Source organism: Petaurus breviceps, unplaced genomic scaffold, assembly GCF_028583685.1.
Source record: "Petaurus breviceps papuanus isolate PSGF00001 unplaced genomic scaffold, PetGlider_PUasm1.0 189, whole genome shotgun sequence".
In the NCBI taxonomy this organism is placed as follows: domain Eukaryota; kingdom Metazoa; phylum Chordata; class Mammalia; order Diprotodontia; family Petauridae; genus Petaurus; species Petaurus breviceps.
This window is the reverse complement of record NW_027185809.1, coordinates 3,577,370-3,595,685: the sequence shown is the minus strand read 5'-3', so window position 1 is coordinate 3,595,685 and position 18,316 is coordinate 3,577,370. Positions and strand designations below refer to the sequence as shown.

The 18,316-nt window shown below is 37.8% G+C and overlaps 1 protein-coding gene across 7 annotated transcripts in view; it reads right to left on the bottom strand.

The window, feature by feature from the left end:
• The window catches only part of RAPGEF6 (Rap guanine nucleotide exchange factor 6), a 188,539-nt gene that overhangs the window by 162,155 nt on the left and 8,068 nt on the right, over positions 1 to 18,316 (bottom strand). The window contains exon 2 of one of the 7 annotated variants that reach the window (XM_069091819.1): positions 5,861 to 5,930. The exons of the other annotated variants lie outside the window; for them this stretch is intronic. Coding sequence (XP_068947920.1) covers positions 5,861 to 5,869 — 9 coding nt within the window. The 5' untranslated portion in view covers positions 5,870 to 5,930. The remainder of the gene's footprint in view (positions 1 to 5,860; positions 5,931 to 18,316) is intronic. 7 annotated transcript variants of the gene reach the window in all.

Here is an 18,316-nt window from a genome sequence, read left to right as displayed (position 1 = left end):
AAGAAAATGATTTTATTAAGAAAGAAAATTAAAGTCCAAATTTGAAGTAAGCTTTCCTCAAATAAATAAAAATACCAACAAATTTTAAATCTGTCAATAATACTTTTTCAGAATGATCTTATGAAATCTCATTTCAACTTTACAAAAGAGCACATCAATATTTAGCAACAAAAATCTGTGGGAAATCATAGAAGGAAATGACTGAGGCAGGAAATCTGCCAGAAATTGGCATTTTTCTATCAAAGTATATCATGGGACATGTTTGATAAAACATTTGATTGTGATCTCAATGCTAAAAGCAGATAAAGTATCAAGTTTAGTAAATTGTTTTCTATACTAATAAATCAGCAAATATGAATAGGGCACAAGCCCTGGAGTCAGGAGGACTCCACGAGTTCAAATCCCGCCTCCGACACTTAAAATGAAAACTAACAGTGTGAACTTGGGCAAGTCACTTAACCCCAACTGTCCCTCCAAAAATAAATAAATAAATAAAGGACAGGTCACAGGTAACTTTGACAAAAATCTACTATACAGAAAACATTAAAGGGGTATAAATTGTAACTTCATTTTTCATGGAACTCAGTCCAAGTAAATTATTTGCTGTAAAATGACTTATGCTGAGTTTTCTACATGATGTATATTTTTTAGAAAACTTATTTTCTATGATATGGGAAAGCAGGAAATATTAGCCTTAAGTCGCAGGAACAATATTGCTAACTATAATGATGCTGGCACTGAGAAAAACTGAGCATATTTAATAACAATTACCTAAAAGCAAAAAATAAATAAAACAAAGACACTTTCACGCTTTTAAGAATTTAAGAAGATAATCAACTATGTGCCATCCTTCATTATGAAAAAAAGGCCAGTTAAGTCAGTCAGTATACTGTGTGCAGTGACGTGTGCTAGGCAATATGGGGAGACAGAGATCTTAAAATATAATCTCTGCTTTCAAAAAACATAGTCAAGTAGAATGAATGAGACAAAATACACTACTACAGTAAGGATGTTAAGTGCCATAAGAGGTACAATAAACTAAGTGATTTGGGGAAGAGGGGTAAGTAAGTAATGAGGGGTTACCTCCAGTTTGAAGGAAGAGAGCAAAAGAAGCTTCATACAGAAAATATCATTTCAGATGTAATTGGGTAACAATTATAGGAAGCCTATCTTCCAAAGCATCCACCTTCCTTTCTCAACAAATTCAGTACCTAGTTCACAGCCTTGCTCCCCATACCAACCCCTACCCTCATATTAGGGGATATACAGGTGATTTTCCTAATGCCTTAATTGTCCAGTTCATCGATCCCCTCAACTTATCCACCATTCCACCTCAATTATACAAAGGGATGATTGCCCAATTAAGCCTTCCATCATTTCCAGGATCAAGAACTCTGACATGTTCTTATCTAACCACGATCTTTTATCATAAAATTTCTCCCTATGTCTTAGGGATAAGAACTAGACCTATGATTTTGCAGACAAATAAAAATAGATAAAGCATTTATTAAGCACTTACTATGTGCCAGGTACTGTGCTACATGTCAAAAATACAAATACAAGCAAAAAAGAAAGACATCTCTTGGCCTCAAGGAGCTTATATTCTTCCGGGAGAAGACAACACATAAAAGGGAGCTAAAAAACAAGAGCGAGAAGGAAATTCTGACTACCAAAGCAGGCTGATCCCTCCTATGAAATATATAATCTTAAAGAGTTATCTAAAGCACTAAAGGATGAAATGATATGCCCAGGTCATACAGTCAGTATGTCTTAGTGGATGGCCATGGAACAAAGTCTTTCTCACTCTGAAACTACTAAGTCAAAATTTTCCTAAGTATCTTACATTTCCTGTACAGGATATGTTCTTCTCCCTTAATCAATCAATTCAAGTCTACACATGCCCTAATCTAAAATTCCGATACCCCAAATTGCTGCTCATACCTTAAACTTCAACTCAGGAATGTTCCCATCATTAGAATTCTCCAGTTACTTCTGCTTTGCTGGAGGGGAGAAGGAGGTTCTAACTTGATCCACTGCAAATATATGCTTTCCAGTTAGAACTTGGCCTCCTTGAAGCAAGGAAATCCTTCTACTTCTCTCTAAATGATTTCCTATCCCATTAACAACAACAATTGTTTCACATTTCTCCTGAAGAACCTCTTCCCCCAGTCTTATCAGATGAGTACCTCAACTAATAATTTATGGAGAAAACCAGGGACATTTGCTAAGAAGTCTTTTTTTCTTCATCTCAATCCCCCTGACATCATCCTCAATTATCTCATGCTTTACTCCAATCTTTGCATAAGTGGCCCTTTTCCCAATCACGACTAACCTTGGTACACATATGCTTGATCCCATCTCCTCCCATCTTCTGGAGCACATTGCTCTCATCATCTTTTTCTCTTCAATCTCTTCTGTTCTACTAGCTCCTTCCCTGCTTTCTAAACATGCACATTTCCTCCATCTTCAAAAATACTCTCACCTAATCCTACCATCCCCACTAGCTATTATTTTATGGCTACCCTTCTCTTCCCAACTCAGTTCTTGGGAAAAATGGTCTACCTTCAGTATTTCCACTCTCTCACCTTTCTACAATCTGGTTTCCAACTTCATCACTCACCTGAAACTGCTTTCATGAACAATCTCTTTAACTGCAAAATGTAATGGTCTTATCTCAATGCTGATCATTATTGATTTATTTGCAGAATTTTACACTGCTGACCACTCCTAAATATTCTCTATTCTCTGGGTTTTTTATTACTCTGTTCTTTAATGGTTTCTTCCTATCTGTCCAAACATTCTTCCACCTCCTTCGCTGATTCATTACCTACATTACACCACCATCCAGAGGTATAACCAAAGACCCTACCCTGAGCTCCCTTCTCCCTACAGTTTCATATCCAGTCCTAGTTTCATTTTCTGAGGTTCAGTTCTGCATTACAAACTACTTACTGGCCATTCTGAACTGGATGTCCCACAGGCAAATCAAATTCAATATGTCCAAAATACAAAACTCCCCCACAGTCCCTAAACCTACCTTTATTTCCAATTTTCCTATGTGTGCTAAGGATACCAATTGTCCTTCCAGTCATTCAGGTCCACAACCTCAATATCAACTTTAACTCACCCTCATTAAACCTACATATCTAATCAGTTACTTAATCTTATCATTACTATATCTACAAAGTCTTTCAGATATACCACCCCATCCCCCTATCTCCTCCCCACCTCCCCACCCCAGCTTCTCTCCATTCACACAGACCACACCTTAGTATAGGCCTTCATCACTTCTCATCTGTCCTCATCCAGAAATTTCTGGATAAGTCTCCTTGACTCAAGTCTCTCCCTGCACCAATTCATCTTCTAACAGTCACAAAAGTGAGTTTCCTAAAGAACAGGTCTGACAATGTTACTTTCTCTCCCTGAATCTCTATTACCTCTAGGATCAAATACAGAATCTCTGTTTGGCATCTAAGGCTTTTCAAAACTTGGTCCTTTCCTTTCTTGTCTACTTAGGATATTATTCCCATCCATATTTTATAAAGACTGGCTTTACTGACCTACTTGTGGGTTCTCACACACAACACTTCATCTCTCACCTCTGTTTTTGCACAGGCAATAATGCACAGAGCATTATGGAAATGCTCTGCCACCATAACCCTGTCACCCAGAATTCCTAGTGTCCTCTAAGACTCAGCTCAAGTACCACGTTCTGCAAAGGGCCTTTTCTGATCCCCCCAGATATTAAGTCTTTTCCATCTAAGGGTTAACTTGTATGTGATTTGTACATACTTATATACGTATATCTTATTGTAAGGGTTATGGGATTTAAAGATCTTCCATGCCCCATTGTACGTGCTGACGTAGCAGGAAGGGGCGGAGCAAGAGGAAGCGGAAGCCAAGCTAGAGTTCCTGCGGTGGCTAGCAGAGGCAGCGGCAGCGGCAGCGCGAAGCCCTTTTTGAGTCAGCCAGAATTTCTGCTAAGGACTCCTGCTGAGGACTGCAAGGGGCCAGAGCTGCTGGGAGCACGCTTCCTGGACGCTGGGTGGTTGCTGTGAGTGGGGAGAGGAGGACCTTTGCCTGAGGTAGCCTGTTCTGTTTTAAAAGCTTGAAAATGTGGGTGCTTTCTACTTTATCTACCTGTGCCAATTTCATAACTACTCTGATGGCTTTCACCTTCTGGTTTTGGGACTCAGTCTTTTGGTATCTTAATAAATTTTATAGCTTATTCCCCCATATGGCAAGCATGATGTATTTTGTGATGGATAATTATATCAGCACATCTGTAATTTCCATAGGCATTGTGAATATGGCATTGCTGATACACTTATTTCCCCCATTTAAAATGTAAATGTAAAATGTAAGTTTCCTGAGGGCAGATGCTACTTTATCTATATTCCCAGCATAGTGCCTGACATATATAACTATGCTCTTTGACAAAAAAAAGTAAGCCCTTCTCTTCTTCCCAACACACAATACTTTTTAGACTGAGAAGTGGAGCAAGGAAAGTACTGTATATCATAATATCTGAGGGTTTGGGGCGGCCAGGTAGCACAGTGAGTAAGAGCACCGGCTCCAGTGTCGGGATGACCTGGATCAAATCTGGGCTCAGATACTCAGCACCACACCCAGAAACACCTGGCTGTGTAACCTTGAGCAAGTTACTTAACCCCGATTGCTTTAAAAAAAAAATATCTGAGGGTTCACTAAGTGTTTAGCATGACTCTAGGTGATGGAGGAGATACAGAAGTTATATTCCTCCATCCATTCAGAAGATAACAATTTATTTAAAGCCATAAAACACAAACCACATGTCATAATTATTAAACAAAAATTATATTATCTTACATTTTTGTAATGATAGTTCCATCCTTATCTAACCTGATACCTACAATTACCCTAATACAAGGCAGGTGGTACAGCATAAAACAAGAACCCTTTCCACTACAACTTGCAAAGAAATAAAAGATTATGTGCCCAAATGAGTGGCAAAGGTGATCTGAGTGCTACTGTTTGGGGAAAGAGAATGTAAAGGGTGCTTAATGTGGGCTCAAAAAATAAAAAATGACTAGGATTAGGTGCTTAATAAATGTTTGTTGACTTAAGAAGGATATTAAGCTGGGACTTATCTTTGCAAAAAAGAGGGGATGGGAGAAGGAATTCTAGAAGAGAGGGAATAACTTTCCAAATGCCAAGTTCAGATTGTTCATCATAACATAGTCTGAAGTATATGAAGACTCAGCTTCTGAGAAACAGTGATAGTAAGGGTGTATCAAGTTAAACGTCTATTAAGTTCAGTGTTATTTTCCATCATCTGTGGAGATCTTAGTTTGACCAGACTGTAATTTTTTAAACTGTCTCTTAGGGTTCTAATTCTTCCCTAATGTCTCTGGTACCATGCGATAAGGCCTGAAAATATTTAATAAATGTTAATGAAATTTAACAGTAACTGAAGAACCAGAAATTCATAGATCCTATTTCCATGCCTTCAAATTTAAACTTCTGACCATAGTAATAATTTAACCAGTATAAACATCCTTATGGCCAAGATGGAAACTAGTGAATCTATGCCACCATTCAATGTCTGTATCATATTCAAAGAGATTTGGTCCGTGACCGTAAATTAATCACAGTCTAAATGAGATAAGTATTTCTACTGTTCCAGCTGACAAGATCTTTCACGGCTACATCCAGGTCCCCAGTGCTTTACCCGCGGTGTTTATAAGTACTTTTTTCATTTATTCACTCATTTAACCCTGGGATATTGCTAAAAACACACATGAAATAGCGGTGGGGAGGGGAGGGGGAAACATGTGAGTGAAGCACATTAAAATATTTGCAATATACTTCAAGTTCTTACCACAATCATTTCTGAAGGCTCTAACACAATACAGTCACATCCTCTTTTTCCTCCACACTGTTTACCAAAACTGTGAAAACAGAAAAACAAGTCATTTTGCTTTGGTTTTGTTTTTTTACCAATGTGGGATGGTGAGAAAAACAATGTAGTAAAGAGACAATAATTATCAGAACACCATCTGAAAAACACCTTTTGAAGTTGGTCCTCGTTAGTGATATGAAAAGTACCTAAGTCTTAGAACTTCCTATATTTGCAATTTACATGGAATTAAGGGAAATGCAATGAGTAGTAACTGACATAAGAGTCTTTCAATATACAAAAGACTTTACAGACATTATCTCCTTTAATTTTTTACAATAATCACTATGAGATAGACAATGATCACAAAACAAAGCGTGGTGAAGTGATTTGCCCAAGGTCTCGCAGTTAGTAAAAGAGTCAAATAGAATCCAGATCTTCCAACTTGCAGTACATTACTACTTTTTTTTACACTGTTTCTATGCTTCATAAATATTGTGAAATTATAGTGAAATATTGGCTCAATCTGCATTTCCTTTTGGATTTAATGCTGGTTTTTGTTTCTTCCATAACTGTCACAAGCTAAAGACTACAAAGAAAAAGAAGATCTAAAACAAAACAGCAATTCAGTGAATCTTTTCTATTGTTCTAACATCTTGTGGTTTCCTTCTAAATAAAGAGAATGTTACATAAAAAAGTTAAAGGCGGCTAACTTTTCTAATTCTAATAAAAAATAATTATTAAATATTAATTCAAGTACCAAGTCTTATGATGCTCTCTTTTTAAAATTCATTTATTTTTAGTTTACAATATTTAGATCCACAACTTTTAGCTCCACAAGCTTTTAAGATCCAAATTTTCTTCTCTTCCCTCTCCTTCACTCTCCCCACCTCACCAAGACGGCATGCAATCCAATATAGGCTCTACATACACTTTCATATTAAACATATTTTCACATTAGTCATGTTGTAAAGAAGAATTAAAACCAATGGAATGAACTACAAGAAAGAAGAAACAAAACAAAAAAGGGAGCAAATCTTATGCTTTGATCTGCATTCAGACTCTATAATTCTTTTTCTGGATGTGGATGACATTTTCCATCATGAGTCCTCTGGAGTTGGCTTAGAACCTTGCACTGCTGAGAAGAGCCAAGTCTATCAAAGTCAGTTATCACACAATGTGGCTGTAACTGTGTACAATGTTCTCCTGGTTCTGGTCCCTTCATTCAGTATCTGCCTGATCATCAATTCTTATAGCAAAATAGTATTCCATTACAATCATATACCACAATCTGTTCAATCATTCCCCGATTGATGGGCATCCCCTCAATTTCTAATTCTTTGCCACCACAAAAAGAGCTGCTATAAATATTTTTGTACATATGGGTCCTTTTCCCATTTGTATGATCTCTTTGGGATACAGCCCTAGAAGTGGTATTACTGGGTCAAAGGGTATGCAAATTTTTATAGCCCTTTGGGCACAGTTCCAAATTGCTCTCCAAAATGGTTGGATATGATACTCTACATTATTTGAGTACACATCTTTAATACTGTCACATAAAAATTAAAGAAGGAAATCCCAGGGTTGCTATGGGATACATACATAATCTTGCCCCATCAGACACAGCAATTTATGTGAAAAGCAAGGACTTAAGGTTCTAATTCAGAAAACCATCTGGAGGTTTAAAAAAATAGCATTCATTTTTACAGGACTTTTTACAGAAAAATAGCAGAGAGCTCCCTCAATAGTCTAGAAATTGGGACCAATATAAAAAATGATCCCTCCATTCTAGATTGGAATTCACTCCATTCAAAAATCAATTATGTTAAAGTCTGGTGTGACTAAATTATGATTATGCTATGGCAATAATTCAAAATAGGGAAACTTAGCATAAGGTGGTCAAGTTGCTTCATCAAAGAAGCCAGGAAAATTCTCTATAACCAGTCATAGATCAAAAGCCAGGGAAACAGCTTCTAATGCACCTCAACAAAGCTATGTATTTACTTTACCTCTTATTTTTAAATGATATATTATAAACTTAATTTTAAACATTAATTTTATGATATATTAGAAAGAGTACCAAACAAAGGCAAAAGCCATGGGTTAAAAGTTCAGTTTTGCAAAGTACCGGCTGTGTAATTTTGGGCAAATCACTTTAACCTCTCCCTGTACCTGGTTTAACTGATCTATATCATGGGGCTAATGTGATACCTACCTCATAGGGTTGCTGTGAAAACATACTATAAAAATCAAATGAGATAAAACATACAAAGCATTTTATAAATATAAAGTGATAGACAAGTATGAACAATTATTATTACAACTATTTTAGAATGCAAAGACGTCAAGAAGCCCTTTTCTTTTTGGAAAAGTTCTAAAACTATTAATTTCTTTTCAAAGAATTAAAACATTAATCTACTCACCTAATATCTAAGAATAGGCATGAAACCCTTTCAGCATAGCAGAACATTTACTTTTAATGAAGAAATCACATATACTGACAAAGACAAGCTAGTTACTTTGATCAACACAGTATTTATTAAGCACCTCCTGGCTGAAAAGGCAGTGTGTTAGGTTCTGTATGAGATAAAAAGTTTAGCTAAGCTAGCTAGGGTACTTAAAAATCTTGGAATTTCCAGAAAAGAAGGGAGATAAGACAATAAAGAATTATGATTGCCATTACATAACAAGTCCAATAGAAAGCTTCAAAACATTACTTATGAGAGATCTAAAGGTGAAAGTCACTACAAACATAGGAAGGTATCGTGCAAAAGGAAGTATGTGAATTATATGGAATTTGTATATAGCTACACCTTGTATTTATCTCTACTGTCTTTTATTTCTCCTGTACATGCTTTTAAATGAACTCACTGTTCATTTTAAATAAATCATCCTCCATTAGAATGTAAGCTCTTTAATAACAAGGAATGTTTCATTCTTTATATTTGCAGCCCAAGCACCTAGCATCAGGCCTAGCGCTTAATTAATTCATGATGACTGACTGAAATTCAAAAGGCATAAGGAACAGCATAAGCAAATGCAAGAAAGAGGGAGAACACATGTAGTTTTTTCAGGACAGAAAGAAGACAGGTTTGGCTAGATCAATAAATCAAAAGTATTTAATCTAATATATGGAAGGAAGTACTATGAAATGAAGTCTAGAAAGGTACAGTGGAGCCAGACTGTAAAATGGCCTTGAATGCCAAGCTAGGCCTTTGAATTTGCAACATGATGTGGTAGAAAGAGCAGCGGTGCTCTCCTTCCTGCCTATCTGTGTTTGAGTGAAAGGGCATCTCCCATGAACCTCGGAATTAGAAGAAGGTCTGTGGCCTAATCTCTTAATGTGAGCTGACATGAAGCCACGAAGACACGGACCTGCTGCTGCAGGATTCCTGCTCTATCTATTCTTTTCTGCCTTAGATAAAGGAAACATTAGGGAGTAAACAGACTAGGATGTGATCTTGTGAATTTCAAAAAAGGCGAAGAAAGCATCAGGGGTCAAAGAACTAGAGTCCAAGCCAACGCCAGGGGGAAGCGAGGTACCAAGTCAACATGCCTGACTCAGCCCATCCACAGAATGATTTGTCTACTGGCTGGGCTACATTCAGAAACAAACCTGGTCAAGTCCATGCCCTGTAACAAGCACTTTAAGTCCCCGGTGCCTATGGACGCCTGAGGCAGTGAAGAGTCCTGCAGAATGTATACTTCCTTACTTCTTAGTAAATATTCTTTTTACAAAAGTTAATTGATGTTAATGAAATGACACTGATAATAATGTTAATAATGATAATCAATGCTGTTGACGTTGAGAAGAAATTAATAGGCACAAGTTAGGTGAGAGTGAAGAGATACCCTGAGTGACTGATACTAGGAAAAACCCACAAGAATGAGGGGGCTCAAACTGATGGCATTAGAAGATAAATCTAGTGACATCCATCTAGTGTCTACAGAGCTAGTCTTGCTCTGGGATTTATCCTGCTAGTAAGAGCAGAAGCTAAGGTAAGGAATATAAGAGCTTATAAACATAAGATAAAATGTTAACTGATATATATGTATATATAAACAGTAATGAGTAAACATTAAGTTCCATGAAGACAAGGGCCATGTCTTATCACATCTTTGTATCTACCATTCCCCCTCATACAACATTCTCCATATAGTAAGACCTAATAAATGTCTGCTAAAATCAAGGAACAAAGGAACAAATGCACACATATTGCGTGGTATGGGCACTGCAATGAAGTCACTTGGAATAATAAATCTTTAAAAAAAAGATTAAGTTCAGAGTTTGCATAAATCTGAATTTTCATCTCCCCCATGAATTTACCAGCTTGGACTAGTGTGAATTTGGGCGATAACACAACCTTCCTAAGTGTCAGTTTCCTCATCGGAAAAATAAGCACTTGTTAATATACATCTTATAAGACTGGTCAAGTAACAATGTGTGGGAGAGTCTGCAAGCCTTGATGTGCTATAAAATGTTACCTATCAGTATTACTATTTGACAGTAAACAGGCACTAAAGATTTTTTGGTGTAAGAGCGCTATATTCAAACAAGATACTGAAAAATAATCTGGCAATAGTCTGACGGATGAGGATGAGGAAGAGAATGAAGGTGGGAAAGCCTATTAAAAGGCTCCTACAATAGCTTATGTGGGTGGTAATGAGGGTCTACACTAAGGCAGTAGGAATAAAATGGGAAAAATATGAGAGATGTTCTACAAATGGCAGCATTTAGTAACTGGCTACATCACAATCTTATTTAAAACTTTGAAGATACAGACTACATACCAGCAACCAAAGCAGAAATAGCATTGTTAATCTGTAAGTAGCAGGGCTTACATTTGATAAAGAATAAGTACTGATCGGGGCAGCTAGGTGGCACAGTGAATAGAGCACCTGCCCTAGAGTCAGGAGGACCTGAGTTCAAATCCAGCCTCAGCATTTGACATACTTACTAGCCGTGTGACCTTGGGCAAGTCACTTAACCCCAACTGCCCTCCAAAAAGCAAAAAAAAAAGGAATAAGTACCTGATATATTTATTCACAAGTGTTTTTGTTTGTAGTATATTAGGTAAAGCAACTATCTCCCCCCAAAGACAGTTAAAATGCATTTTTAAAGGTCATGCAACATCTAAATCACAATGTACATCAGCAGAAAAAAACAAGAATCTGCAAAGCTTTCATAAATCATAGCTATCATCTATATCATTCACCTTTCCCTCCATCCACCTCAACTAGAAAATAACAGGAGATTTCAGAAAGTTTACCTGTTCTCCAAAATAAGATTAAATTCATTTGGGGCTGAAATATAATACCTAAAAGAACAGCAGACTTAAGTGATGAAAGGAATCTATCAGTTGTTCCTACAAGATAATTAATCAACTGATAAGATAATTATATGAGACAGGCATTTTGTTGAATCGAATAATTTAATAAATCTATTATTTTCATAAGTACATTTGTATGTTGCCACGATCTGAAATTTGGAAATGGTGTACCTTGAATTGACCAGCAAATATAATCATGTACAACTCACTCTCTCACACACTTGCTCTGCATTATTAGAAACCTTTGGCTTCTCTTTTCCTCTGAGGTGGAAATTTATCGTTAATCTTTGGGTTTAAATTTCATGATACATTTAAATTATTTTTTTAACATGTACCATAAGAGCTGTGAGAAATGGCTTCATTTTATTCAATTCAAACACCATGTCTTTTAGCCCTTGGTAATGCTAGATGCTGCTAGTTTCCCTAATAATCATTAAAAGTGCAGCTTGTAAAAATTGACATCCTTTCCCTAAATTTAAATTTTTTGGGACTCCGTTACAATCTTTCCTCTCATTCACCAAAGGGTTAATAATGGCTTAAAACACTTTAAAAAAAAAAAACCTGTTAAAATGAACACTTAAAGGTGTTTTTACATCTTCTAATACACCCATTTTCTTAATAGCTATAGGTTTATCAGCTAACTATCAGCTTTATGAAAAATGAAAGAACTAAACAGAGAACTACCCCTCGATGAGAGAAATGAAGCCAATAGGAGATAGCATGTGTAACTCACAAAAAATCTCAAACCACAACTTAAGGTAAAAATACTAATTTCAATTACTAAATTTTGTCAAGAGTTGCTATTATGTAACATATGACCTAAGCTTTACCTTAGCAAGTAATAAGCTGAGCATGAAGCAAATGAATAATACCACTGTTTGAATCATTAAGCAAAACTAGAATTATACGTATAAGTGGGAGCTACATTGCTCTCTCACCAGAAGTGTGACATTAAAAAAGTTACATATTCTATGGGAGCAATGTCACGAATTAAGTAGAGATTATAATCATAACAGTAACATATGTAACATATATAACATATATATCATATGTCATATGTAACAGTAATTCATAACTATCATCTATGAGGCAAATCCCTTTCCCTCTCTAGACTGCCATTTTTCCATTTACAAACATTGGACCTGACATGTCTCGTGTCACATCCAGCTTTAAATATTATGGTTCTTTCCCACTCAGACGCTCTTTGTTCTAACATCAATAACATTTGGAAACTACTGTGCTGTGTTTAAATGAAAGGTAAAAAGAAAAGTAAAATTTATATTGCCAAAGGCAAATAAGCCTCGAATAGTCTTATAGTCTGAGATTTAAAAGATCTCTGGGGTTCAATAAACTGATAATAAACAATAAACAAATCTTCCCTAATTCTAGCTCTTCAACTAACCCCTCCTTGACTCACCTCAGAAAGATCTTCCTACTCATACTTCTAATAATCTTGCTTCTTCCCCTTTGATTCTACTCAAACTATCCTAGAGAGTATTTTATGTTGATCCAGATCTAACATATATAGTTAATATTCTATATTTTTCTCTTCTCACCTAAATGGAGAACATGCTAATTTTTTAAATGTTTTATTGATGATATTTTTTACACTAATATCACTTCTCAATAATCTGCATCCTCTGAGAACTCTCTCTTATACAGAGAGTTCCATCAGTCAGTCAACACACTTACCATGTGCCAGGGTTAATGCTAAGAGATACAAAGAAGGCAAAATCAAGTTGTTGCCTTCAAGTGGTATATAGCAGAGACATATAAATGACTATGAATCTTTAGGATAGCTATACACACACACACACAGACACACACAGAATATATGAAGATAATCTAAAAGGAGAAGGGAATGGCAATAAGACAGATTGGGAAAGACCTCTTAAATTTGAGGATGCCAGGGAAGCCAGGAGGCAAAAGCTGAGAAGTGAAAGAAATCTCCCTGCGAAGTAATCACGGCTAAGTGACAGGAAATAAGAGAGTCACATTCAAGAACCAGGATTAAGGTATAAAAAGACTAGAGAAACAGGAAGGGGTCCATATAAAGAACTTTAAATAACAGATGGCTTTATATTTTATTTTAGAGATAACAGAGTGCCACTGGAGATCATGGCTTTGACATGGTCAGACTTATACTTGAGAAAAATAAGGCAACTAAGGTAGGCAAAAACTCAAGGCAGGAAAATCAATTAGAAGTCTAGTGTAGTAGTCCAGAGAAGAGGAAAAAAGGAGCTGAAATGCAGCTTTATGAAAAGAGAGAAGGGGGTAGATACAAGAGGATACTGTAAAGGTAGAAATGACAAAATTTGGCAGTGGGCTCCAAGTGCAGGGTAAGTGAAAGTCAAGAGTAAAGAATGATACTGAGATTAGGATGACATTCACCTGAGTGACTGGAAGGACTGTGATCTCCTTGACAATATTAAGTAAGTTCAGATAGGAGAGGCTTTGAGAGGAAAGAAAATGCGTTTCGTTTTAGACATGTTGAGGTTGACATGTCTACAGGACACCCAGTTCAAGATGTCCAAAAGGCAGCTGAAGCTATGTGATTTGTGATTTAGCCTAGCAGAGAAACTAGACTGACTAAATAGATGTGAACAGATATACAGACACAGTAAGCATCTGCATTAAGATGATAAATGAATTTGTAGGAGCTGATGATTATCAAGTGAGATAATATAGAACAGAAAGAGAAGGAGAGTGCCGTTATGGGACATTCATGGTTAGTGGGCATGGTGTGGAGGGGACTGACAAAGTCAGGTCTGACAAAAAGGAAACCCAGGAGAGAATAATGTCATGAAAACCTAGTGAGGAAACAATATCCAGCAGGAAAAGGTCACTAGTGTCCAATGCTATAGACATTCACTACACACATGTCAAGAATGATCAGAATTGAAAAAAGGTAATTCAACCTTTGCAATTAAGAAACTGTTGGCAGGCAAGATGGCAGACTAAAAGCAGGAACTTGCTTGAGCAAGTAAAAATGACTAAATAAATCTTAAGAGCTAAAAACCCCACAAAATGACAGTTAAATACATCTCCAGTTACTGTCAGCCTGGCAGGCTGAAAGGAAGGGTCTATGGAAACAGACTGGGAGCAGAGCGCAGTTCCCCACGGGCCATGCCGGCACAAACAGTGGCACAGACCTGTCCTGAGCAGACCTCAGGGATTGAATAACCAGCAGCTGTGGCAGTTTCCAGACCTCTCAACTCACAAATGCCAAAGAGAAAGTAAAAAGTCAGCAGGAAAATTCTGTTAGACCTGGGTGAGAAAAGAACAAGGTCCAAACCCTGTCTCTAGGGTGGCAGAGGTGGCTGTGGCAGGCTGCTGCTTCTGGAGTTGTAGGCCCACAGATGGTGAGGGGACCAAGCAGCTGATTGGAGGGCAATTCCAAGAATCCCTTTGCTGGTGTTGAGGCAGGATTCTCTTGCTTTGTCCTGCTTGGATCTGGGTTGCAGTCTTGTGTGGCAGTCCTAGGGTGAAGAGGAATGCTGGTGTGGTAGAGTGTGGTGGCGGTGGAGAGGGAATCCTCCTCACAGTTCTGAGGCAGGCGCCTAGAAGTAATTCTGACAACATTGGCGCAAAACCTCAGAAATTTGGGACACAACACTCTCCACTCCAGAAACAGAATTCTACCATGGCAAAGAGATCAAAAGTCAAGTAACTGGCTGGCAAGATGAGCAAACAGAGGAAGAGAAATCAGACTATAGAATCGTTCTTTGGTGACAAAGAAGATCAAAACACAGAATCATAACAAGATGACAAAGTCAAAATTCCTGCATCAAGAGTCTCCAAGAAAAATGTGAATTGGAAGGATTTTAAAAATCAAGTAAGAGAAGTTGAGGAAAAATTGGGAAGATAAATGAGAGTGATACAAGAAAAAAAATGAAAAATGAGTCAACGGCTTGCTAAAAGAGACCCAAAAAAATACTGACAAAAATAACACCCTAAAAAATAAACTACCTCACATGGCAAAAGAGGGCCAAAAAGCCAATGAGGAGAAGAATGCCTGAAAAAGCAGAACTGGCCAAATGGAAAAGGAAGTCCAGAGGGTCACTGAAGAAAATCATTCCTTCAGAATTAGAATGGAGCAAATGGAAGCTAATAACTTTATGAGAAATCAATATATTATAAAACAAAACCAAAAGAATGAAAAAATAGAAGACAATGTAAAATACCTCAATGGAAAATAGATCCAGGAGAGATAAGTCATGATCAAAAGAAGAGCCTAGATACCATCTTTCGAGAAATTGTCAAGGAAAACTGCCCTAATATTCTAGAACCAGAGGGTAAAGTAGAAATGGAAAGAATCTTCCAATCACCTCCTTAAAGAGATCCCAAAAAAAGAAAATTTCTAGGAGTATTACAGCCAAATTCCAGAGTTCCCCCAGGTTAAGGAGAAAATATTACAAGCAGTCAGGAAGAAATAATTTAAGTATTGTGGTAACACAAGATCTAGCAGCTTCTACATTAAGGGATCGTAGGGCCTGGAATACAATTTCTGGAGGTCAAAGGAGCGAGGATTAAAACGAAGAATCATCTACCCAGAAAAACTGAGTATAATACTTCAGGGGAAAATATGGTTATTCAATGAAATAGAGGAATTTCAAGCATTCTTGATGAAAAAACCAGAGCTGAACAGAAAATCTGACTTTCAAATACAAGAATCAGGAGAAGCATGAAAAGGTAAACAGGAAAGAGGAATCATAAGGAACTTATTAAAGTTGATATGTTTACATTCTTACATGCAAAGATGATATTTGTTAACTCATGAGACTTTTTTTCAATATTAGGATAGTTGAAGTTAATATATGTGTGTGTGTGTGTAATATGTGTATGTATGTGTATATGTGTATGTGTATACATGCCTTACTCTCATTGGACTTGGCTTAAGAAGGGAATAACATACACACTCAATTGGGTTGGGTATCTCACCCTACAGGAAAATAGGGAGGAAGAGTATAACAGGGAGAGAGGACAGGAGGGAGGACAGACTCAGGAAGGGGGTAGTCACAAGCAAACACTTTTGGAAAGGGACAGGGTCGGGAGCCATGATGGCGGAGGAGACCTTCCCCGGCTTCCACCTTCCCCAATCCATGTCAAAAGGGGACTCTAAACAAATTTTGGAGCTGCAGAACCCACAAAATGACACAGAGAAGCTAACCTCCCTCTGAGAACAGCCCGGCAGGCCAGCAGGAATCCAGCACAGCGCTCTGGGAGAGAGCAGAGCCCAGCCCCACACCCAGGCTTTGGCTCCAGGGCGGGCCTGACCAGCCACCAGCCAGAGGGACTCCAGATCAGCAGCAGCTATGGCCATTTCCAGATTTATCAACACATAGATGCAAAGGACAGAGTGAGAGGCCAGTTCAGTCTGCACTTTGGGACCCTGTAAGTGGGACTGCATGGCTTTTACCCCCGGGGGCGAGAAGCCGCTGAGATGCTGGCACAGCCAGCCAGTGCCGTGTGGCGGCTTCAGCTCCTGACCTGCAGAGTGTAGGGGGACCAAGCACCAGTCTGAGGGGTAATCGCTCTTGCTTTAACCTGCTTGGATCTGGATTGCAGTCTAGGGTGGAGGTCCTGGGGTGTGTGTCTAGCTTGCCAGAGCGTGTGAAGACCTCAGAGAAGGCACCCATCTAATACCTCTGGCAGCTGAGGAAACCCCAGCATTTGGGATGAAAGCTCCCCTGTCTGGTGGCAGAGTCCTACTGTGGCAAAAAGCTCAAAAGTCAAGTAATTGAGTGGCAAAATGAGCAGGCAAAGGAAACAAAGCAGACAGAAGATTCCAACATTACACTCCTATTTTGGGGACAAAAAGGAACAAAGCATGGAACAGGAGGAAGACAGTGAAGTAAGAACTCCTGCACCAAAAGCTTCAAAGGAAAATATAAGCTGGTTACAGGTCATAGAGGACCTTAAAAAGCAGATAAGAGAAATGGAGGAAAAATTGGGAAGAGAAGTGAGAACAATGCAAGAAAATTATGAAATGAGAGTCAACAGCCTGACTGAGGAAAATAATTCCTTAAAAAACAGACTGACTCAAACGGCAAAGGAGGCTCAAAAAGGCAATGAGGAGAAGAATGCCTTAAAAAGCCAAATTTGCCAGATAGAAAAAGAATCTCAAAAGCTCACTGAGGAGAATCATTGCTTCAGAATTATATTGGAGCAAATGGAAGCTAATGACTTTATGAGAAATCAAGATGCTGTTAAACAGATCCAAACAAATGAAAGAATAGAAGGCAATGTGAAATATCTTATGGGAAAAACCACTGACCTGGAAAATAGATCCAGGAGAGATAATTTAAAAGTTATTGGACTACCTGAAAGCCATGACCAAAGTAAAAACCTAGAAATCATCCTCCAGGAAGTTCTCAAAGAAAACTGCCCTGATGTTTTAGAACGAGAGGGCAAAATAGAGGTTGAAAGAATCCACCGATCACCTCCTGATAAAGATCCCAAAAAGAAAACTCCTAGGAATATTATAGCCAGGTTCCAAAATTCCTAGATTAAGGAGAGAATATTACAAGCAGCCAGGAAGAAACAATTTGAATATTGTGGAAACACAATCAGGATAACCGAGGAACTGGCAGCTTCTACATTAGGTAGAGGGATCGAAGGGCTTGGAATATGATATTCTGGAGGGCAAAGGAGCTGGGATTAAAACCAAGAGTCACCTACCCAGCAAAACTGAGTATCATGTTTCAGAGAGAAATATGGTCATTCAGTGGAATAGAGGACTTTCAAGCATTCTTGCTAAGAAAACCAGAGCTGAACAGAAAATTTGACATTCAGATACAAGAAGTAAGAGAAGCATGAGATGGTGAACAGGGAAAAGAAATCATAAGGAACTTATCAAAGTTGAACTATTAACATTCCTACATGGAAAAACAATAATTGTAACTTATGAAACTTTTCTCAGTAGTTGAAGGGATTAGAAATATATATGTCTATATATGAGGGTATGTGGGCATATGAATACATATGTGAATGTGTGTATATATGTTTACAGGTATACATAGATAGAGGGCACAGGACCAATTTAACAGGAAGGGATGATACTTAAGGTGAAATTAAGAGGTGAGAGGAATATAATGAGAGGAGATGG